At 45.3% G+C, this 23,696-nt stretch overlaps 1 protein-coding gene across 2 annotated transcripts in view; it reads left to right on the forward strand.

The window, feature by feature from the left end:
* The window catches only part of SART3 (spliceosome associated factor 3, U4/U6 recycling protein), a 485,355-nt gene that overhangs the window by 154,347 nt on the left and 307,312 nt on the right, over nucleotides 1-23,696 (forward strand). For both annotated transcript variants that reach the window (XM_069214788.1, XM_069214787.1), the window contains exons 9-12: nucleotides 8,302-8,409; nucleotides 9,437-9,514; nucleotides 10,069-10,127; nucleotides 17,560-17,669. In XM_069214788.1, coding sequence (XP_069070889.1) covers nucleotides 8,302-8,409; nucleotides 9,437-9,514; nucleotides 10,069-10,127; nucleotides 17,560-17,669 — 355 coding nt within the window. The remainder of the gene's footprint in view (nucleotides 1-8,301; nucleotides 8,410-9,436; nucleotides 9,515-10,068; nucleotides 10,128-17,559; nucleotides 17,670-23,696) is intronic.

Here is a 23,696-nt window from a genome sequence, read left to right on the forward strand (position 1 = left end):
TTTGTGTCCCCCCCCCAGTGCTCCATAAAACACCACTGGTCTGCCCACCGAGGACACGGGTACTTATCTGCTGGCAGACTGGAACCGGAGCACCCCTGTTCTCCATAGGCGCCTATGTGTTTTGGGCACCTCTTTGACCTCTGCACCTGACTGGCCCTGAGCTACTGGTGTGGTAACTTTGGGGTTGCCTTGAACCCCCAACGGTGGGCTTCCTATGCCCCAGAACTGCGACTTGTAAGTGCTTTACTCACCTCCTAATCTAACCTTTACTTACCTCCCCCAGGAACTGTTGATTTTGGCACTGTGTCCACTTTTAAAATAGCTTATTGCCATTTTAACAAAAACTGTATATGTTATTGCTCTAATTCAAAGTTCCTAACTTACCTCTGTGGAGTACCTTGCATTTTATGTATTTACTTCAAATCTTGAACTTGTGGTTCTAAAAATAAATTAAGAAAATATATTTTTCTATATAAAAACCTATTGGCCTGGAGTAAGTCTTCGAGTGTGTGTTCCTCATTTATTGCCTGTGTGTGTACAACAAATGCTTAACACTACCCTCTGATAAGCCTACTGCTCTACCACACTACCACAAAATAGAGCATTAGAATGATCTAATTTTGCCACTATCTTGCCTCTAAGGGGAACCCTTGGACTCTGTGCACACTATTTCTTATTTTAAAATAGTACATTCAGAGCCAACTTCCTACAGATGTCAAGATACAGTTGGCTTTCAGCCCGCCAACAGCTTACCATTTGTTAGCTTCAGCGTCCCTCTTATTTGCTTCATCACTGTTCGTCACGTCATGCAGGCGTCATGTCTTCTTCTTGTGATTGGTCCTGCTTTGGAGCTTGGACCAAGTACTTGTGTCATCCACTGCTCCCATTTTTGTAGCTACTTTTTTCTTTATGTTCAAGCACTCCATGTGAGTCCTTGTGTTTTCAGGCTGTCTCCCATATCACCGTCCATGTAGCTTCTATTCCCTCCCACCCGCACCCTGCCAGGTTGCTTCTTTTCCCTGCCAACCGCTACCCTGTACTCTGCCACTGCACTCTTCATGACTCTACTCAACTCTTTGCTACTGCACTCTACACCACTGCCTTCTACTCTATACCACTGTGACTGCACTCTGCTTTTCTATGTACCGCTTTGTGTGACTGCATTCTACGCAACTGCACTCTATACTGCTCTGCTGTTCACTGCACCATGCTGTTCTGTGCTACTGTTCTGTATGCCACTGCGCTCTGCTTAAATCTACGACACTGCACTCTGCAACTCTATACCAGTGCGCTTTAAGCCACTTTACTCTACACTACTGTATTCCTCTCCATTCGGTGACACTATTATCTGCACTACACCACTGAACTCTACTGTAAACCACTCGACTCTGTGCCACTGCATTTTACAACCCTGCACTCTACTGTGCACCACTCTACTCTGGGCCACACCACTCTAGGCCACTGCACTCTTCTGTAGGCCACGTCAAAACACTCTACACCACTTCAAGCCACTCTACTCCATGACAATCTACTCTATTCCAGTCGAAGCTGCAGTACAGTTTGTCTAAAAGACCATGACAAAGCAAGTAGCTCTTGCTTAGGCAAAACCTAGTGGCTTTGCCAATGCTTCTTATCTGTTGTTGCTTGCCCCACCACCTCTCCTACCCTCTGTTACCTGTGTTGCCCCGGCTCAGTGTTGCCTTATACCCTCCTGTTGCCTTCCACCACACAACAAACAGAAAAGTGAAAAGGCGCAGCCAGAACTGGGTGTGTCATAGCACTTTTTTTTTGTTTTGCTTTCAGCCATGCTGTTGTGCAACATGACAAAAATCATTATCTGATAGCGACTTCTAGTTGCAGATTCCTTACCTTAGAATTTCCCCCAGGTGTCAGACTGGATCTGGAGATTTTTCTTAGAGCAGTACCCTTGCGCTCCATAAGGCCCTCACTATTTTCACTAATTCTTGCCAATGCTTGTCTTTTCTATGATCATTAGTGCACCCCATTCAATTAACGTGCTAGAAGCCGATCCCTGATTGTCCTCAGAGTAATCCGAGATGGTCGTCTGTGGAGACTCCCTAAAGGATGTGTCATCAAGTGCCAGGGGAGGGGGGGTTGAGGCACCACAGGGGTATCACTGGTCGCTCTGGTTTGGGCCAGAATTTCAATTACAGAGGGCTGTAGTCTGACAATGTGCGTCCTAGTTATTCCGTATATAGTGCAGAGTGTTCCTGTGTGTATTAGCACGTAAACATGTGTAATCTGGTGTGTAATGTATAGGCTGGTGAACAATAGGAGTATTTATGCACCTGATTATGCTGTACCCTTCAAATCTCTTATAAAACCCAGTGGCTTAGCCATTGCGTCAATTCCTTTGACAACTTATGAGCCAGGGCTCCCAATAATGAAGGGGTAGGTCTATCTAGGTCTACATTCACTACACAGTTGAAGTTACCTCCTAGGAGCAAATTTCTTGCCCCCATAGTAGCCAGCGGGCTGGACTTCTCCTGAACAAATGTCACATGGTCTTGGTTTGCGTATGCATGTGCTCAAAGGGAGTGCCAGTCCCTTACCTAAATTAGTATCCCGCAGAAGTAAGCCGAGTAAGAGGTTGCATAAATGTGGCCTCACCATCTACGTTGAAGCTGTTCTATTTCTTCGTGAGTTAAATGTGTTTCTTACAACATGACTAATTGTGCACCTCATCTTCTCAGATATCTGTGGATTTTATGCCTCTTGGCAGAAGACCCCATCCCTCTAGTATTCCAGGTTAAAATTACATTGCGGTTCTTGGTTCAACTGTTTGGGTGGTATTCATATGTGGGTTAGGCATGTATCGTCCGCCCCCCTATCCCATCCCCCTCATTGTCTGCCAATAAGCAGATTTAAAAATAACTTTTAAAAAATGACCTGTATCACCACAGCCGCCTCCACCACCTTGCTGCTCCTCTTGCCTTCGCTGCAGGCACAGGCTTCCAGCCCGCTCTGCAGCCAATCGGAACACTGACAGTAGTGTTGGGATTGATCGGAGAGCCCAGCCAGGTCGCTCCAAGGCAGACTGGGAGCGTCTGCCTGCTCTCTCCAACCCGGCAATGCAGTGCCGGGTTGGAGAGAGCTTAGTGCGCATGTATGTTTGGCTGGCCTGAGATGTCTGGCCAGACATACATGCGCACTGAGGGGGGAGTGCTGTGCAGGTCCCCTCAATGCTCGTAACAGCCCGTGGCCCGCCCCTTTTACAAACAATAATAAGTGTAGTATATTATAATTTTATTGTAAAAGCTTGGCAGCGGCTGCTGCTGGCGGGAGGCGACGCTCCTCCGCCTTAGTAGAGGAGCCATTCCTGCATTCGAGCCGTGTTCTGATATGTTGTCAGTCCCTTCCTCTGTCGTTTGGGTTAGTGCTATTTCCGCCAAAGCGGATAGCGCTGCTGCCCTTTTCTGTTCAGTCTTGAAGGATTTTTTTCAGGGAGGCTCTCTTAGGCCTGCCCCTTGGTCTTCCCCTAGTTCTTCGCCTGGGTTTGGTTTTGGGGCGTGATGTTCCTGTTCTGTACGTTTCGGGCAAAGTCCAAGCTTCATCGGTGTGTTGCAGAAATGTGTAGTTATGTCCTGGATAATCCACAGTTTCAATGGAAACATTAATGAATATTCTATTCCGTCGTGGTGGGCTTTCTTTACGGTTTGGTAGGATGCTCTCTCGGCTTGTAGTTTTGCAGTGAATTCTGGGAACACCAATACTTTTCTGTTTCCAAGCTCATAGGGGTCATTGTCACGTGCCTTGCAAAATATAACATCCCTGTCTTTGAAGTGCAGAAGTTGTGCCACCACTGGGGGATGGGGATGGCCTGGGGCCAATAGCCGTGACAGTACTCTGTGAGCTCTTTCTGGTGCGAAGAAGGGGAGTAAGGCAATCGGGGGCTACCTCCGTTTGAAGACAGTTTTCTAGGAACACCACCATTTCTGTGCCTTCCATGAGCCCCACCACTTGTATATTGTTGCGGTGCTTACAGCCTTCCGCCCTTCGTTCTATCACTTTCACTCTCTCTTCACGATCGAATAGGTTGTGAGAGAAAGTAGCCCGTTCAGGTTTTATCTCTTCCACTGTGGTTTTTGCAGCCTTTACCCTCTCAGCCAGCTTATGATGTTTCGCTCATAAAAGGCCTAAGCCCACTGAGACTGCACCGATGTCCACCGTTTGTTTGGTGTCTGCTGTGGTGGCAAACACTTTATCCAGGTGTGAATGGACTGTCTCTTTTGAGTCATGTGTGGTTGTGATCATTTCACTTTGGCTTTGCCCATGTTGCACTCCCCTAGTGTGTTGGGCAGCCTCCCAAACTATATGTATGCTGAGTCTGATCCCAGGGGTGGCATCTTGCGGGATTGCCAGGGATCCAGGGGATGGGGGCTCCAATCAACAACCTGTCTCAGGACGCAAATGCTTCTCGGAGTGCACCAAGAAAATGATAAGCCGCAACAGTAGGTAGCCCGCTGTCGATTGGCTCAGTCCCCAAACAACTAATCAACTGGAAAGTTCCGCAGTGATGGAAATTCAGTAGAGATGTTGTAATGTGTGAGCCTTTATTACCCCCCTGAGCTGCTCTCAACAGTGCGTTCCCCTTTGAGTTGCAAAATCAGTTCTGGTCTAGTTTCTGTTCATTGCCCTAGCCTTCTTGGCGGTCAGGGCCCTTCCCACCTCCCCCATCAAAGGCTCCACGCGACTGAAGCAGGCAGCGAGCAGTCGACCGGTCCGACACCACAAGCAAGCCAGGCGGCGCAGTCCGTTTCCTCTGACCGAGGTGTTGTGCAGATGCACGCAGACGTAGGAATCACCTAGAAAGAGGTGTCACATTCTTCCTCCTCAGGTCGCTGTTCAGCTAGTGGTCATGAACAAGTGGCAGGGATGTGGAATTCCTATGGGCATGGGACATCTTGTTTGGGGTCAAGGGCAACAAGTTTTTATGTTTACTTTGTCCTTGGGACAAGTTGGCCCAACCCTCTGCAGCACAAACCCTTTGGCTGCCTGTTTACAGAGAGTGGAACTCTCTGAAGTTGAGGTAATGTGTTTCCAAAAGATAATGCTGTTTGAACTTGTATTTATGGTTCATTATTTGAAAGTCTTCAATATTAGGGTGAGTGCTGTAAATAAATGTTTTAAGGTCACACTTCACTACTGACGTTGGTTCCAGTACAAAAAAAAAAAACAACGTGTATACACATGTTTGAAAAGTTTAGGCTATGAGGCTAAGTATAATGCTCCCAGAATGCTCTCTGATTAGATGCAAATGAAGTGTCATTTAGTAAAATGTGTTGATGCATGCTAGTATTTCCCAAAAATATTTCTAATGGAAAATCAGTGTAACCATTTTCAACACGATTATGGGAAGCATGAAAATAAACAAACACTGACAAAGCCAACTGATCTGACATATTTTGATAAGTCTTTTAGTTTCATCAATGCGTGTCTTGTTTTGACATGGCTTTTGTAACACTTTATTGTTGTGGGAGCTACCAGGCCTTCAACATTGTAACAAACACTGGCAAAAAAAAAACCAAAAGTTTTTGAACTCTAAAAGCACACGTTGCCACCAGTGGCATAACAAAGGCCCCGCAGCCGCCCTCCAGGGGGCCCCTTCAGCACAGCACCTGCCCTGAGTGAGTCTAGAGAGGGGGCTCCACCATGTTCTTTGCAAAGGGGCACCCTCCAGATTCGTTACGTCACTGATTGCCACTGTAGTTCCTGACACTGAACAAAACTACTTTGTGTGCCAATATGCTCCTTGTGGAAGAGCAGAATGCAATCACTCACAGTAAAGCCAGCCGAAAGAGAGAGAAATAGAAGTTTAATAAAAATCAAAATGTCTTTGTTAACACCAGACCTAATTAGGGACCAAGACCCACATGTAGGTAGCTTTTTGCATGTCGCAAACAGCGACTTTCGCTGTTTGCGATGTGCAAAAAGCACATTGCGATGCATAAACCCAGTTTTGCGATGCATAAACCCAGTTTTGCGATTCAGTAACCTGGTTATCGAATCGCAAAACGGGTTTGCGACTCGCAATTAGGAAGGGGTGTTTCCTTCCTAATTGCGACTCGCAGTGCAATGTAGGATTGTTTTGTGACCACGAACGCGGGCGCAAACCAGTCGCAGTTTGCACCCATTTCAAATGGGTGCTAACACTTTCGCAAAAGGGAAGGGGTCCCCATGGAACCCCTTCCCCTTTGTGAATGTCACTATAAACATTTTTTCAGAGCTGACCAAAACGTTTCATTTTTCGTTTTTGTAATGTGTCTCATTTTCCTTTAAGGAAAACAGGCTGCATTACAAACAAAAATAAAAAAATGCTTTATTGAAAAGCAGTCACAGACATGGTGGTCTGCTGTCTCCAGCAGGCCACAATCCCTGTGAGTGCCGCCATTCGCAAGGGGGTCGCAAATTGCGACCCACTTCATGATTATTCATGAGGTGGGCATTTGCGAAGCCCTTGCGAATCACAGATGGTGTCAGGGACACCATCCTACATTCGGATTTGCGACTCGCAAATTGCAAGTCGCTCTGACTCGCAATTTGCGGGTCGCAAATCTGAACCTACCTACATGTGGCCTCAAATTCTTAAAGAAAGCCACAAAAGTGCACCTATGGTATATGTCGTACCCCTATAAAATATTTGTGAACTGTAATTTAGCATGGGTAAATACGATGTGTAGATTTGCTCATGTGAAAATCTATTGAGCATTTGCAAGTTGATTTTTACCACCAGCCACTTTCTTCCCAACCCTGGAAGAAGTTCTAATTCTGCCATTGTCAGGAGTAAATGTCCAACCTTTCTTATTGTGGGAAAATATTTGAGAGAAGCTGGTGAAAATCTTTAAAACATGCAGGTTAGCAGGTTTGCAGACTCAAAGGCATTCCAGCCCTGGAACTATTGCTTACTGCTTCCTCCAGCCCCAGTATACAGATCTGCAGAAAGGTGGCAAAATTAGGAAATTGCTACAGTAGGGATTGAAACTGCAAGTATTCAAGCCCTACTATGGTAGTAGCCCTGGCATAATCAGAGAGGCTATTATCAGAGCTCTTACATAATGAGATTGCTGCCATAATTTGTCGCCACACTACATGGCACCAAAGGGACAAGTAGATCTTTTTACAGGACAAGTAGATTTGAGAAGCAACCTGTCCCCTGGGCAAGTAGATATTTTAATAAATTCCACACCCCTGAGTGGCCACCGTAATAACTCCCATACGTTTTCTCGATTCCCCCCCACCCACCCAAAATTCCCCCCTTCGGAGGTCTGGAGCTAGCGATTCTCCTACTGTGGGTTCAGCCACTTCAGGCTGCCTCTACCGCTTTGTTTCCTGGGTACCGCCGCCCGGTTTCACTATTGCGCGCCTCTCTGCCAGCAGGCTAGGGCAGTGGTTCCCAACCTGTGGTCCAGGGACCCCGGGGGTCCGCGAAGCCTTCTCAGGGGGTCCGCGAAGCCTTCTCAGGGGGTCCGCGACTACTTAGAAAATTAAAGAATATTAATAAATATTGACAAATTAGGTCCCCAAACATCCAGTAATGACTCAGTGGGGGGGGGTCCCCGGATTCCAATGATGATTCAGTGGGGGTCACTGGGTTCAATTAATGATAAAGTGGGGGTCCACAGAAGTCAAAAGGTTGGGGACCACTGGTTTAGGGAATACAGTTTGGGTTCTCCGGGGAGGATCCTTTACATTTAATATTGCACAGGTTGCTTCCCAAGCAACGCCTTACAGTAGATCTTACAGGATGTTTGTCGGGTTGGAGCAGAGCTCTCATGTTCGCCAATGCTGGCCAATTAAGAAGGCTGCAGAGAAGACAGACTGTGCAGCCAACAAATGGTAAGCCAAAGGTGGGCTCTAATTCCCTTTTCTAACTACAACAGCATCTCACTAGTGTTACGCATGCGCTAGTGCATGCTATTCAGGGTCGGCCCTAAAAAATGAGGTATTTGCCTATCCCCTCATACAAAAAATAAATAAAAATAAAATAAATAAAGAGGGGGCCCATGGAAGTATCACGTCGAGGTTGCAATCCTCAAAATGTAGCTGCTCTTCCAAAACACAGGCAAGCAACCCGAGAAAAAAACGAAGGGTTATGTGAAGTTTTTGTCCATGGGGACAGAAATAAGAAGTTTAACAGAGATATCACTGTGGGACAAACCCCCATGTTTAGTGTGCGTTGGTATATGTGCTGTGGTAGAATATTCTGGAATCATTTTGTGAATAGTCGATTTCTGTTTTTACTGAACACAAAACGATATTCTTCGGATTTTATTTTTCTAGATAACTTTGAAAAAGCTTTAAATGCTGGGTTCATCCAGGCAACTGATTATGTTGAAATTTGGCAAGCCTACCTGGACTACCTAAGAAGAAGAGTTGACTTCTCACAAGGTAAATCCATGCCAGAAATTTAGTGTGCCACATTTCTGTTGTTGAAAACAAATTACTATTAAATATTGAGTCTGTCACAAAAACACATTTTGTTTGGAACTTGTAGTTGCATGTGCAGGAATTTCTGTTGTGATGAAACATGTACTGTTCCACTGTTTAGGTCTTGGCTAACTTAACAAAACCATTGCAGCACTGGCAGTCGTTTTGAACCTTGTAGAATTTCCATATAGCATCATTTGTTCCTTAAGTAGCTACGAGTATGGAACATTAATATTTTTTTAAGTCAAATCTGAGGCCTTCTGACATTTGAGTCTCTAACTTCCTTATCTGAAATAGGAATCTTTACTGACAAAATTATGAAGTAATTTGTCCTTTGACTCTGTGAAAATTGTAGCCTTGTATTTTTTCGCAGCTGGATATTTTGGCCATTAAAGCCTGTTTCAGGAGTCTTGGCCTTAGTCGATAGTGAGGGCAAATAATAAGGTATTGGGACTGAGGTGACAGAATAGCCCACTGCATCAGGATATAAGGCTATTGAATGTTCACCCTATTGAGAACAGAATATCATCATTAAAAAAGAACATCTTTGCAACACTGTTAACTTTTTTCTCCTTTTACATCTCCCGCTGCCCATGTTTGGCTGTCACTATCACATGGAGGGCAACAGCAGTAACGACAACCATGGACAGCAGAAGCTGCAAAAGGAGGGACAAACATTCGAAGACCCGGTTTCTTTCATGTCTCTGCCACATTGCTTTTCTTTGTTTGACAAGACAGAGGGAGAGAGAGAGAGAGAGAGGTTACAGACGATTTCTTCTGCAGCTGTAGCTGTTATCTGCATACCCCATGAGGAAAGATGCCTCACTTGTTTTTGCTCTCCCACAGCCTATGTCTCTTATTTTTGAAATTGAAATTTGATGGCCTTGGGCCTGTTCCAGTAGGTAAGGCCCTCTGCTGCTCCATTATAGATCTCTCAGTATTCGAACGTGGCATAGTATTTACAGAGTAATATATTTTTCTTTTGAAGACTCCAGTAAAGAACTTGAAGAACTGAGGTCTGCATACACTCGCGCTTTGGAGTATCTGAAACAAGAAGTGGAAGAGCGTAAGTTCATAAAATGTAATAGGCTTTTATTTTCAAATAAATGTTCATAAGAATTCATAACATACGTATAACATCGAAACTGCACATTGATAATGCCTTAAATATCTGCACCCAGGAAGGACAAAATGAGCAACCTGACATGGTTCACATAATCAGCAAGGGTGATTTTTTTTCAGCTAACAGTTCTGACTTTGTGGTATTTTCCTCCAACCCCACATCCTAGCGGCTTTCCTTTAAGTATGAATTCAGAAAAATATCACGTTCAAAACAATGTCTTGAGAGCTAGTCAGAGATGGTACACTGGACTTCTAAGTTCATGTACACAACAATCCAGACTGCGCTTTTCATTTGAACAAAGTCAGTCGACTTCATCTTTTTATTGACTATTTAGAAGTCCTTACATTTGTGGTTGAGCACACATTATAGAGAATAAACTTGGGGCTAGTTCCAGAGACAACAGCTGTAACACAAGAAATCGATTAATAGTCTGTGATATACCTTCTTTGCTGAACCGTTTTTGGTTTCAACTTTTTAATATTTTATGTTTTTGTTAGGTTTCAGTGAAAGTGGCGATCCATCTTGTACCATAATGCAGAACTGGGCATGGATTGAGGTAATGGTGCCAGAAGGCAAACTTAACTGAAGAGATTTTCCTGCAGACCCTCAGCGGATTTTATGGTTTCAAATGCGAATTCTGTTCTATTTTACCTTGCTCTCTGTTTTACCTTCCATGGCAGCTTTTTTCAAGATGTGTGCTATTGAAATGTTTCCTCATGAATGCATTTCCACACAGCACCATTTGGTATTCAAGAGCATGTATTCACTTAATTTGGTGTCCTTTTTTTCATAGTCGACAAATCTATTTGTGGTTTTGATAATAAAAACACATCCTTTCATTCTACCTGGTCTCTTGCTCTCCTTGAGCCCTATTTATTTACACAGCCATTCATCTCGTCGGTCAAAATTTGAGGTATACCTCACTTTTCTCTCAGCATAACACTCAATGCAGCACAATAGTTCTGTTTTCTGTAAGAAATCCATTGGTGATAGAGATGCTGTTGTCTTTTTTTTTTTCCAGGTTGTGCTGAAATCGGCAACACATGATGTTGACCTTAATTTATATGTTTAAATGTTGCTGGTTGTCACGTGTAGACCTGGACTGTCTGTAAAAAAGTTGAAACTAAAAAAGTTTTTTTTTTTTTTTTTTAAACTTTAAATACTGTACATGCTCTGATGCCCTTTGAGAGCTAGTTCATGTTCAGTATAATTATGCATAAAGTATATAAAAAAAATTGCTGGGCAGAAGAGGTTGTCACTTTTTTAGCACCTTGATGCAGGAGTTAGTTCATGTCCTGTATTTTTTTCCCTGGACTAGTGTCCGCTAATAGCAAATATATTGCCCCTTTATGGATAAGTCATGCGTGTGCAGTCTATGAGGAGGCTCGATTTCTGATGATTAATCCACCATCAGTTAATGTTTGTTACAGGTTAAAGAGTTTTTTTCTTTCATTTTTTGTTAATTTTTTTTTACTAATTGGGAGTTCATTTTGATGATAGTATTGGGTCTTTCCATCCGTACCTTATAAGTGATTTAGCATTTAAATGCACAGTCACTTTTTATTTCTGTACAGTGACACTTTTTAATCTATGAAGGGTTTTAACAAAGCTGATAGATACACTACAGGTCCTCTGTCTGTGAACGGCTCATGGCATATCAAGGTGAGTCTTTGATGCTAATTCTATTGTCAGGTTGTCTAGAGTGGAGTCACGAGGCTTTCATGATTCAATACCGTTAAGTGTTTTAACTGTGTTCAGTGTTTGTAAATTGATAATGTGTGTTTTTACATGGATACCGATTCAAATGTACATTTTTGTTAAATATGCAATATAGGTTTGAAGTTTCCTTTTATTTGTCATAGTTTTAATGAATGTCTACTTATGTTTACTGTATTTTTGCACTTCTAAGGAGTATTTGTATTAATTATTTTATTTGGCGGTAGTGTCTTTGTGTAGCCATTACTTAATAAATGCACACATATATACATATGTGTGTATATATGTATATGTTCGGTGGCATGTGTAGCTGCAGATACACATGCTGTGCATATCCCGCCATCTAGTGTTGGGCTCGGAGTGTTACAAGTTGTTTTTCTTCGAAGAAGTTTTTTCAAGTCACGAGATCGAGGGACTCCTCCCATTTCGGTTCCATTGCGCATGGGCGTCGACTCCATCTTAGATTGTTTTCTTTCCGCCATCGGGTTCGGATGTGTTTCTCTTTGCTCCGTGTTTCGGTTCGGAAAGTTAGTTAAATCTCGGAAAATTTGACGGTATTGTTTGCGTTCGGTATCGGGTTAGTTAACGCATATTGACACCGATTTAAAGAAGAGCTCCAGTAGCCCTTCGGGGCTTCTATCCCCCGGCGGGGCCTGGTCGGCCCGACCGCGTGCGTCTTCAAGGCTCATGGAACGGACCCCATTCCGCTTCTGCCCCAAATGCCATAACAAGTATCCATACACAGATCAACATCTGGTCTGTAATTTGTGTTTGTCCCCCGAACACAAAGAGGATACTTGCGAGGCCTGTCGGGCATTTCAGTTGAAGAAAACGCTACGGGACCGGAGAGCAGGAAGGCTTCAAATGGCGTCCGCGCCGTCAGGACACCACGGCTTAAAGGAAGAAGAGACTTTCTCCATTGCTGACTCGGACGAGCCCGAAACAGAGCAGACACCGAAAACAGTGAGTAAAACAGCCCCGGCCAAAACTCACGCCAAAATCATGAAGGCCCAGGGGACGCCACCTCCGGCAGGCCATGGCTTAACCCGTCAAATCGGTGACCGTCCATCGGCACCGAAAAAGGGCACACACGTGTCGAAGTCATCCGACTCCGGTCGAGATCCCGGCACAGAACATACTCGACACCGAGACCCTGGTTCCGACCAAACTCGACATCGAGATACAGGCACCGAGAAAAGTCGGCACCGAGAAATCAGCACACCGAAACTGAAAAAAGTGGCTTCGGAGCCGAAAAAGACTGGAAAAAGTTTCGGTACCGAAACATCCAGCTTCGAAGCCGAAAACAAGCTCCTACTCCGAAGAACAAGGCCTTTCAGCACAACTACAAGGCCATAAATTTGGACAAGAGTTAGAAGCAGGGGAGCCAGATTATACACAACGAAGGCTCCATATTCAAAAGGATACAGGGAAAATAAGAACTCTCCCTCCTATAAGGATGAAAAGAAAACTTGCTTTCCAAGACAAAGAAAAACAACCACAAGCAAAAGTGGCAAAAGCAGTTACTCCACCTCACTCTTCGCCACAACCGTCACCACACCACTCACCGAAACTGTCACCAATTGCAACACCCCCTATGATGCAATCTCCAACGCACACAGGGATGAGCCAAGATGACCCAGATGCATGGGATCTCTATGATGCGCCTGTATCAGACAATAGTCCAGACTGCTACCCAGCAAGACCATCACCACCTGAAGACAGTACTGCCTACACGCAGGTGGTGTCCACAGCGGCGGCTTTTCACAATGTGGCACTGCTTGCTGAACCCATTGAGGATGACTTTTTATTTAATACTTTGTCGTCTACACACAGTCAGTACCAAAGTCTCCCAATGTTACCAGGGATGTTGAAACACGCGAAACAAGTATTTCAAGAACCCGTCAAAGGCAGAGCCATCACACCCAGGGTGGAGAAAAAATACAAGCCTCCCCCTACATACCCCGTGTACATCACACAACAACTGACACTTGACTCAGTAGTAATGGGCGCAGCACGTAAAAGGGCTAATTCACACACCTCTGGGGATGCACCACCACCCGACAAGGAAAGTCGAAAGTTTGATGCAGCGGGAAAAAGAGTTGCAGCACAAGCAGCCAATCAATGGCGCATTGCCAATTCCCAAGCTTTATTGTCAAGATATGACAGAGCTCATTGGGATGAAATGCAGCACTTTATAGAACATCTGCCCAAGGAGTTCCAAAAGCGTGCACAAGTGGTGGAAGAGGGCCAAAGTATCTTGAACAACCAGATACGATCGGCAATGGATGCAGCGGACACAGCTGCAAGAACTGTGAATACAGCGGTCACTATTCGGAGACACGCATGGCTACGCACCTCCGGGCTAAAGCCAGAGATCCAACAGGCTGTGCTTAATATGCCTTTTAATGGACAGCAGTTGTTTGGACCGGAGGTGGACACCGCTATAGAGAAGCTGAAGAAGGACACTGATAAGGCCATGGGCGCTCTCTACTCCCCACAGAGCAGAGGCACATTTAGGAACACACAATTTAGAGGTGGGTTTCGGGCCCACAGAACCCTCAACCTCACAAACCAGACCCACATACCAGGGCCAGTATCAAAGAGGAGGCTTTCGGGGACACTACAGAGGTGGACAGTTCCCTAAAACTAGAGGAAAGTTCCAAAGCCCAAAGACTCCCCAAACTAAACAGTGACTTCAGTGTCACAAATCCCCAACACATAACACCAGTGGGGGGAAGACTCTCAGATTTTTACCAAAACTGGGAGGAAATAACAACAGACTCCTGGGTACTAGCCCTTATCCAACATGGTTATTGCATAGAATTCCTACAATTACCACCAAATGTGCCTCCAAGAACACACAACATGTCCAAACAGTACAACTAGAAGTCCAATCGTTGTTACAAAAAGACGCAATAGAACTGGTACCCAACCATCAGAAAGGAACAGGTGTTTATTCCCTGTATTTTCTAATAGCCAAAAAGGACAAAACTCAGAGACCCATCTTAGATCTGAGAACACTAAATCTTTACATCAAATCAGATCACTTTCTTATGGTAACACTTCAAGACGTAATCCCATTGCTCAAACAACAAGACTACAAGTCAAAATTAGACCTCAAGGATGCTTACTTCCATATACCTATACATCCTTCCCACAGGAAATACTTAAGGTTTGTAATCCAAGGGGTACATTACCAATTCAAAGTGTTACCATTCGGGATAACAACAGCACCAAGGGTATTTACAAAATGCCTTGCAGTAGTAGCTGCACATATCAGAAGGCAGCACATACACGTATTCCCGTATCTAGACGATTGGTTAATCAAAACCAGCACTCAGAAACAGTGTCTTCAGCACACAAAATACGTCATAGAAACCCTTCACAAACTAGGGTTCTCACTAAACTACCAAAAATCACACTTAGTCGTGTCAAATACAACAATACTTAGGAGCAAAAATCAACACAAAAAAAGGGATTGCCACTCCAAGTCCACAAAGGGTACAAACATTCCAAAACGTAATACAAAGCATGCACCCAAACCAAAAGTATCAGGTAAAATTAGTGATGAGACTACTAGGCATGATGTCCTCATGCATAGCCATTGTCCCAAACGCAAGATTACACATGCGGCCCTTACAAAAGTGCCTAGCAACACAATGGACACAAGCACAGGGTCAACTTCAAGATCTAGTGTTGATAGACCGCCAAACACACACTTTGCTTCAATGGTGGAAACCTGTAAATTTAAACCAAGGGCGGCCTCTCCAAGACCCAGTGCCTCAATACGTAATCACAAAATATGCTTCCATGGTAGGGTGGGGAGCACACCTCAACCAACACAGCATCCAGGGACAATGGGACACTCAGCAAAAACAACTTCATATAAATCAGCTAGAATTACTAGCAGTGTTTCTAGCATTGAAAGCATTTCAACCACTAATAGCTCACAAACCCATTCTTGTCAAAACAGACAACATGACAACAATGTATTACTTAAAGAAACAGAGAGGGATACACTCATCACAACTGTGTCTCTTAGCACAGAAGATTTGGCATTGGGCGATTCACAATCACATTCGCCTAATAGCGCAATACATCCCAGGAATTCAAAACCAGTTGGCAGACAATCTCAGTCGAGATCACCAACAAACCCACAAAAGGGAAATTCATCCTCAGATACTACAGACCTACTTCCAAAAATGGGGAACACCGCAAATAGACCTATTCGCAACAAAAGAAAACGCAAAATGCCAAAACTTCGCATCCAGGTACCCACAGCCTCACTCCAAGGGCAATGCGTTATGGATGAGTTGGTCAGGGATATTTGCTTACGCTTTTCCCCCTCTCCCACTCCTTCCGTATCTAGTAAACAAATTGAGTCAAAACAAACTCAAACTAATACTAATAGCACCAACTTGGGCACGACAACTTTGGTACACAACACTACTAGACCTGTAAGTAGTGCCTCATATCAAACTACCAAACAAACCAGATCTGTTAATTCAAAACAAACAACAGATCAGACACCCGAATCCAGCATCGCTCAGTCTAGCAACCTGGCTCCTGAAGTCTTAGAATTCGGACATCTAGACCTTAAACAAGAATGTATGAAGGTCATCAAACAGGCTAGAAAACCTACTACAAGACATTGCTACGCAAATAAATGGAAACGATTTGTTTATTACTGTCATAATAATCAAATTCAACCATTACACGCGTACGCCAAAAACATTGTAAGCTACTTACTGCACTTACAAAAGTCTAAGTTAGCTTTTTCATCCATTAAAATACATCTCACAGCAATTTCAGCCTATCTGCAAATTACACATTCAACTTCACTATTTAGAATCCCAGTCATAAAAGCATTTATGGAGGGGCTAAAAAGGATCATTCCACCAAGAACACCGCCAGTTCCTTCGTGGAACCTCAATATTGTATTAACACGACTCATGGGTCTGCCTTTCAAACCCATGCACTCGTGTGAAATGCAATACTTAACCTGGAAATTAGCCTTCCTAATAGCTATCACATCTCTCAGAAGAGTAAGTGAAATACAAGCTTTTACCATACAGGAACCCTTTATACAAATACACAGGCATAAAGTGGTTTTACTCACAAATCCAAAATTTTTGCCAAAAGTTATATCACCGTTCCACTTAAATCAAACAGTGGAACTCCCAGTGTTTTTTCCAGAACCAGAATCTGTAGCTGAAAGAGCATTACATACATTAGACATAAAAAGAGCACTAATGTATTACATTGATAGAACCAAACAATTTCACAAAACAATTGTTTGTAGCTTTCCAAAAACCTCATGCAGGAAACCCAATATCCAAACAAGTCATTGCTAGATGGATAGTTAAATGTATTCAAACCTGTTATGTTAAAGCAAAAAGAGAACTGCCTATTACACGAAAAGGCACACTCCACTAGAAAGAAAGGCGCTACAATGGCCTTTCTAGGAAATATACCAATGACCGAAATCTGTAAGGCAGCCACATGGTCTACGCCTCATACATTCACTGAACATTACTGTGTGGATGTGCTAACAACACAACAAGCCACAGTAGGACAGGCAGTACTACGAACATTATTTCAAACAAATTCAACTCCTACAGGCTAAACCACCGCGTTTGGGGAGATAACTGCTTACTAGTCTATGCACAGCATGTGTATCTGCAGCTACACATGCCACCGAATGGAAAATGTCACTTACCCAGTGTACATCTGTTCATGGCATGAGACGCTGCAGATTCACATGCGCCCTCCCACCTCCCCGGGAGCCTGTAGCCGTTATAAGTTGATAAAAATAAACTTGTACATTTATAAATTAGTAAATATATCATTTTTTAATCACACTATGTACATATATACTTACTCCATAGCATGGGCACTATTACTATTACACAACTCCTACCTCACCCTCTGCGGGGAAAACAATCTAAGATGGAGTCGACTCCCATGCGCAATGGAGCCGAAATGGGAGGAGTCCCTCGATCTCGTGACTCGAAAAGACTTCTTCGAAGAAAAACAACTTGTAACACTCCGAGCCCAACACTAGATGGCGGGATATGCACAGCATGTGAATCTGCAGCGTCTCATGCCACGAACAGATGTACACTGGGTAACTGACATTTTCCATGTGTGTGTGTGTGTGTGTGTGTGTGTGTGTGTGTGTGTGTGTGTGTATATATATATATTTTTTTTTTCATGATAAAAAAAATCTTAGTTTCCTTAAATGGGATTGTAACCTCATTAATGTTTAATAGGCTCGTCATTGCAAGAACATTCAGAAGGCCAGGGAGCTCTGGGATAGTATCATGACTAAAGGAAATGCAAAATATGCTAACATGTGGTTGGAGTACTACAACCTGGAGCGGTAAGTCTTAACATAAATGTGCGTAGTTAAGAACATACTTTTGGAAAATGATCTAGTTAACTTGGACTTGCTGTTTCTGACTCCATTTGTGTTTTGCTTTGAGAGTTTTCACTACTTTTCCATGTTGTCGCCTGGAATAACTCTTTAAGCATCTCAGAATATGCTTTACAGTTTCCCAGCAAGCACATATTTGAGAGATCATGTTCTAATTATTTTAGGAATCCTCAAAAAAATATATAAATAGTCCGTCGACTGTGGGTCAATTACTGGATCCACCTTAAAACTACTAGTAATTATGGGTAAAGCTCTGTGGAGTAATGGCTTATTTTTCATAGATGAGGATTTTTTGAGTGCCACTCCTCTCTGGTGGGTTCTACAAGAATGCTTCTTTCTATTTAAGTGTTTTCGCTTGCACTTTTCTAAAGTATGGAAAAGAAACATGTAATTTTCTTTGTTCTCAAAAAGTAGTATTTCTCCATCAGCTTGTGGCAAACTGCTTCGTTAACATTCAGTTTGTAACAGATGAGGTGTGACCTGCCTGGAATCAAGATGGCCTCATGACCCGGGTTCTCACGCAATAGGGGCCTCCACTGCTAATTCCAGATGACAATGCGTAGGAGGCTGTCTCAGTTCATGGTGTACACCTAAGGTATGGCACACTATACTGAGTCCAAGCAACCCTTAGTGATAGGGAATAGGTGACCAGAAAGCAGAAGCTCTCTGGGGTAGCTCGGGCGAGCAGCTAAAGCTTGTCCTGAAGGAATGTAAAGCACTTGCAATACCACAGTAGTCAGACAATAACTTAGTCACAAGAAAAAATCACAGAAGTGTTGCAAAAATAAAGGATACTTTATTACAGCAATACTACTATATCGACATTGGTATATCTCCCTTTGTAGATAGTAAATACACTATAAACATTAAATAACAATCAGAAATAGCATAGAACTATACAGGGCCCTAGGGGTGGTACAAACCATATACTAAAAAAGTGGAAAGAGTGACCCCAGACAAGCTAAGTGTTGTGGTCAGCTAGGGGCTGGGGGCAGGTAGGAACACCAGAGGTGAGTACAGTAAGTGACCCCAGCAACCAGGAGAAAGTCAGTTACCCACCCAGCTGTCCCAAAGACTAACACAGAGAGTAGTGGTTAAAGTTTTTGGAATTCAGGACCCTTCCCAGTGGACCCTGAGGAAACCAGCAGACAAGAGGATCGATGGAGATTGTCCCTACCCCAGGACACTCAGAAGACAGGAGTACCTACACCAGGGACCTGGATGCAGAGGGGAGAAGGGACTCTTTGAAAACTGTGGATGCCTCAGATTGTCCAGCTGCTGTCACGAACCGTGGAACAGGCCGGTAGACCACAGGGACGGATTTTGGACGTGAAGGACATGCAAAGGAAGGGGACAGAGTCCAGCACCCTGGGAGGTGTCCAGGTGGTGCAAGTGGCATTGCCGACCCTCATGAAGATGAAGTTTCTGCAAGTTGTTGGAAGAAGACCAGCTGCAGGAGGTCCCAGGGTCGCCTATGAGCTGTCCCTCGACGGTCGCCAAATTGCAGGAGGGTTAGTGACCAGCCAGGTCACCAACAAGCACTGGCAAAAGTAAACAGGAGCAGAAGAAGGGGGAGTCAGGCTGGCCTTCACCACAAAGGAAGGCCACCAGAAGTCAATGGAGCCCTCACAAGTGACCCACAGGTGACAGACACAGGTAGTCACAAAGGGGGCCTGATAAGCATGACAAAACAGAGGTCTCTTGTCACAAGAGCTGCAGGACAGGGACTGATCTTTGGATTGCAGAGTGCTGGAAGCCGGGGTTACACTGTGTTTTAAGATCTCTGGGAGGAAGAGTCAGCAAGCCTTGGCAAGTGCAACAGTTGCGATGCACATGGGTGGCAGTCCAGTGGCAGGAGCAAGGACCACAGTCTCCCAAGTTGGATAGAAGACAAGCAGGACCTAGAGGAGGCCACAGACTCATCACTTGTGAAGCAGGATCTTCAGATGTTTAGGAACAGCAGACCCCACCAACTGGTCGACGTTGTCTTGAGGTGCCCACAATTGCAGGGGAGTGACCCCTTCACTCCAAAAGAGATTCATTCATGCTCCCTGATGCAAACGGAGCCCTTCTGACTCCAGAGGATGCACAGCCTTGAAAGTTTCAGAATTCTTGCAGGATCCGGAGAAACCATGTTGCAATGCAAACCTTCCTACCAGAAGCAGACTTGTTTGGTTCCAACGAAGACCAGCAGCGGTTTCTAGAGGCCAGGAGCACAAGATGTCTTGCAGAGAGTTCCTTGAAGAGTCTTGCTTGAAGAATCTGAGAACCGACCCGCGAGGTAGCCCTTATTTAGCTCTAAAAGGGGGTTGGTGTAGGAGGCTGGTCTGGCTTATAGTGGGTACCTAGTGGTACTTACACCCTGTGCCAGGTCCAGTTATCCCTTATTAGTAGAATAGAGGTGTTTCTAGCAGCATAGGTAGATAGAAGGTAGCTATGGCAAAGCTTAGGCTGAACTAGGAGACATGCAAAGCTCCTACTATACCACTTATATCATATAGCACAAAATCATAAGAAAACACAATACTCGGAGTTACTAAAAATAAAGGTACTTTATTTTTATGTCGCTATGCCAAAAGTATCTCAGTGAGTACCCTCAGTTAGAAGGTAAGTAATATACACAAGTCATATGTACACAAACCAAAACAGGTAAGTAATAGTAAGAAAAGTAAAGCAAACAGTGTAGAATTACAATAGGTTGTAATAGGTGAACATAGGTCTAGGGGCAACACAAACCATATACTCCAAAAGTGGAATGCGAATCACGAATGGACCCCAGATCCTATGGGAGCTTGTAGAGGGTTGCTGGGACTGTAAGGAAACAGTCAGGGTGTCCAAGATACCCCACCCCAAGACCCTGAAAAGTAGGAGTAAAGTACCCCTACAACTCCAATAGGACACAATAGTCGTGATGGGGGGATTCTGCAAGAACCACAAACACCAGCAAAGCACTGAAGACGGATTCCTTGACCTGAGAACCTGCAAGGCAAGGGGACCAAGTCCAAGAGTCGCGATAATGTCCGGGGGGCAGGAGCCCAGGAAACCCCGGATGAAGGTGCAAAAAGGCTGCCTCCGGATGGAAGAAGCCTAGGATTCTGCAACAACAAAGAGAGCTAGGAACTTCTCCTTTGGATGGAAGATGTCCCATGGCGTGCTGGAATGTTTCAGAGGTGTTTCCACGCAGAAATACCACAAACAAGCCTTGCTAGCTGCAAGGGTCGCGGTAGAGGTTTTTGGGTGCTGCTGGGGGACCAGGAAGGACCAGGATGTCGCCCCTTGAGGGAGGAGATAGCGTGGGCGCTCAGCAACGCAGAGAGCCCCCACAGAAGCAGGCAGCACCCGCAGAAGTACCGGAGCAGGCACTTAGAAGATTTGTGAACCGGAGCTGGCTCAGAGTCACAAAGGAAGTTCCCACGAAGTCTGAGTCCAACTCAGAGAGTTGAGCAATGCAGGACGGAGTGCTGGGGACCCAGGCTAGGCTGTGCAGAAAGGAATCCTTGGAGAAGTGCACAGAAGCCGGAGCAGCTGCAAATCACGCAGTACACAGGTTTGCAGTCTAGCGTGGGGAGGCAAGGACTTACCTCCACCAAACTTGGACTGAAGGATCACTGGACTGTGGGAGTCACTTGGATAGAGTTCCTGTGTTCCAGAGACCACGCTCGTCAGGATGAGAGGGGACCCAGAGGATCTGTGATGCAGTCTTTTGGTGCCTACATTAGCAAGGGGAAGATTCCGTCAACCCACAGGAGATTTCTTCTTGGCTTCCAGTGCAGGGTGAAGGCAGACAGCCCCCAGAGCATGCACCACCAGGAGACAGTCGAGAAAGCCGGCAGGATGAGGCGCTACAATGTTGCTGGTAGTCGTCTTGCTACTTTGTTGCGGTTTTGCAGGTGTCCTGGAGCAGTCAGCGGTCGATCCTTGGCAGAAGTCGAAGAGGGAAGTGCAGAGGAACTCTGGTGAGCTCTTGCATTCGTTATCTGACAAATACCCCAGAGGAGAGACCCTAAATAGCCAGAAAAAAAGATTTGGCTACCAAGAAAGGTAAGAGCCTATCAGAGGGGGTCTCTGACGCCACCTGCTGGCACTGGCCAATCAGAGCAGTCCAGTGTGCCCCCAACACCTCTGTTTCCAAGATGGCAGAGGTCTGGGACACACTGGAGGAGCTCTGGGCACCTCCCCTGGGAGGTACTAGTCAGGGGAGTGGTCACTCCCCTTTCCTTTGTCCAGTTTTGCGCCAGTGCTGGGCTGGGGGATCCCTGAACCGGTGTAGACTGGCTTATGCAGAGATGGGCACCAACTGTGCCAATCAAAGCATTTCCAGAGGCTGGGGGAGGCTACTCCTCCCCAGCCCTTCACACCTATTTCCGAAGGGAGAGGGTGTAACATCCTCTCTCAGAGGAAATCCTTTGTTCTGCCTTCCTGGGCCGGGGCTGCCCAGACCCCAGGGGGGCAGAATCCTGTCTGGGGGGTTGGCAGCAGCTGCAGTGGAAACCCCGGAAAGGCAGTTTGGCATTACCCGGGTTTTGTGCTAGAGAGCCGGGGATCATGGAATTGTCTCCCCAATACCAGAATGGTATTGGGGTGACAATTCCATGATCTTAGACGTGTTTCATGGCCATGTTCGGAGTTACCATTGTGACGCTATACATAGGTAGTGACCTATTGTATTGTAATCGTATGTTCGGTGGCATGTGTAGCTGCAGATACACATGCTGTGCACAGTCCGCCGTCTGGTGTTGGGTCGGAGTGTTACAAGTTGTTTTTCTTCGAAGAAGTCTTTTCGAGTCACGAGACCGATGGACTCCTCCTACTTTGGTTCCATTGCGCATGGGCGTCGACTCCATGTTAGATTGTTTTTTTTCCGCCATCGGGTTCGGACGTGTTCCTTTTCGCTCCGTGTTTCGGGTCGGAAAGTTAGTCAGAATCAACGGAAAATTCGGCGGTATTGTTTAGTTCGGTATCGGGTTAGATTAGAATCGACACCGAATCTTGAAGAGCTCCGGTAGCCCTTCGGGGTAATTTCGATCCCCCGTCGGGGCCTGGTCGGCCCGACCGCGTGCAACATCGAGACTGATGGAACGGACCCCGTTCCGATTCTGTCCTAAATGCCACAGTAAATATCCCTATACAGACCAACATTTGGTCTGTAACTTGTGCCTGTCACCCGAGCACAAAGAAGAAACGTGTGAGGCCTGTCGAGCGTTTCGGTCGAGAAAAACGCTCCGAGACCGAAGAGCCAGAAGGTTGCAGATGGCGTCCACGCCGACAGGACAACAACGGTTCGAGGAAGAGGGAGAAGAAGAAACATTCTCCATCCACGAATCGGATTCCGAAGAATTCGACGACGAAGAAACCGTGAGTAAGACGTAGAAACAAGCATCACACAGAAAAAGAGACAAAGCCCAGGGGACGCCACTGCCGACAGGCCATGGCTCAACCCATAAAGTAGGTGACCGTCCATCGGCACCGAAAAAGGGCGAGCTGGTGCCGAGATCGTCCGACTCAGGTCGAGACACAGGCACGCAGCAATCTCGGGACCGAGAAACTGCCGCAGAAAAGGGTCGACACCGAGACAGCGGCACCGAAGCTGCTCGGCACAGAGATAGCGGCACCGAAGATGGTCGACGCCAAGAAGGTACGACACCGAAAAAGAGGAAAATCTCTTCGGAGCCGAAAACAACAAAAGACACGGTTTCGGTGCCAAAACGCCCAGCAACCGAACCGAAAGCCAGTTCCTACTCAGAGGAACAATCACTGTCCTCCCAACTTCAAAAACACAGATTTGAGGAGGAATTACAAACAACAGCTGTAGATCACACGCAAAAGCGGATCTTTATACAGAGTGGTACAAACCACCCTTCCCCCAATCAGAAGAAAAAGGAAACTAGATTTCCAACAACAAGAAAAAACACCACAAGCAAAAGTGGTAAAGAAGGTAACTCCACCACCCACTCCACCACCGGCAACTCATAT

Source organism: Pleurodeles waltl, chromosome 11 (assembly GCF_031143425.1).
Source record: "Pleurodeles waltl isolate 20211129_DDA chromosome 11, aPleWal1.hap1.20221129, whole genome shotgun sequence".
In the NCBI taxonomy this organism is placed as follows: domain Eukaryota; kingdom Metazoa; phylum Chordata; class Amphibia; order Caudata; family Salamandridae; genus Pleurodeles; species Pleurodeles waltl.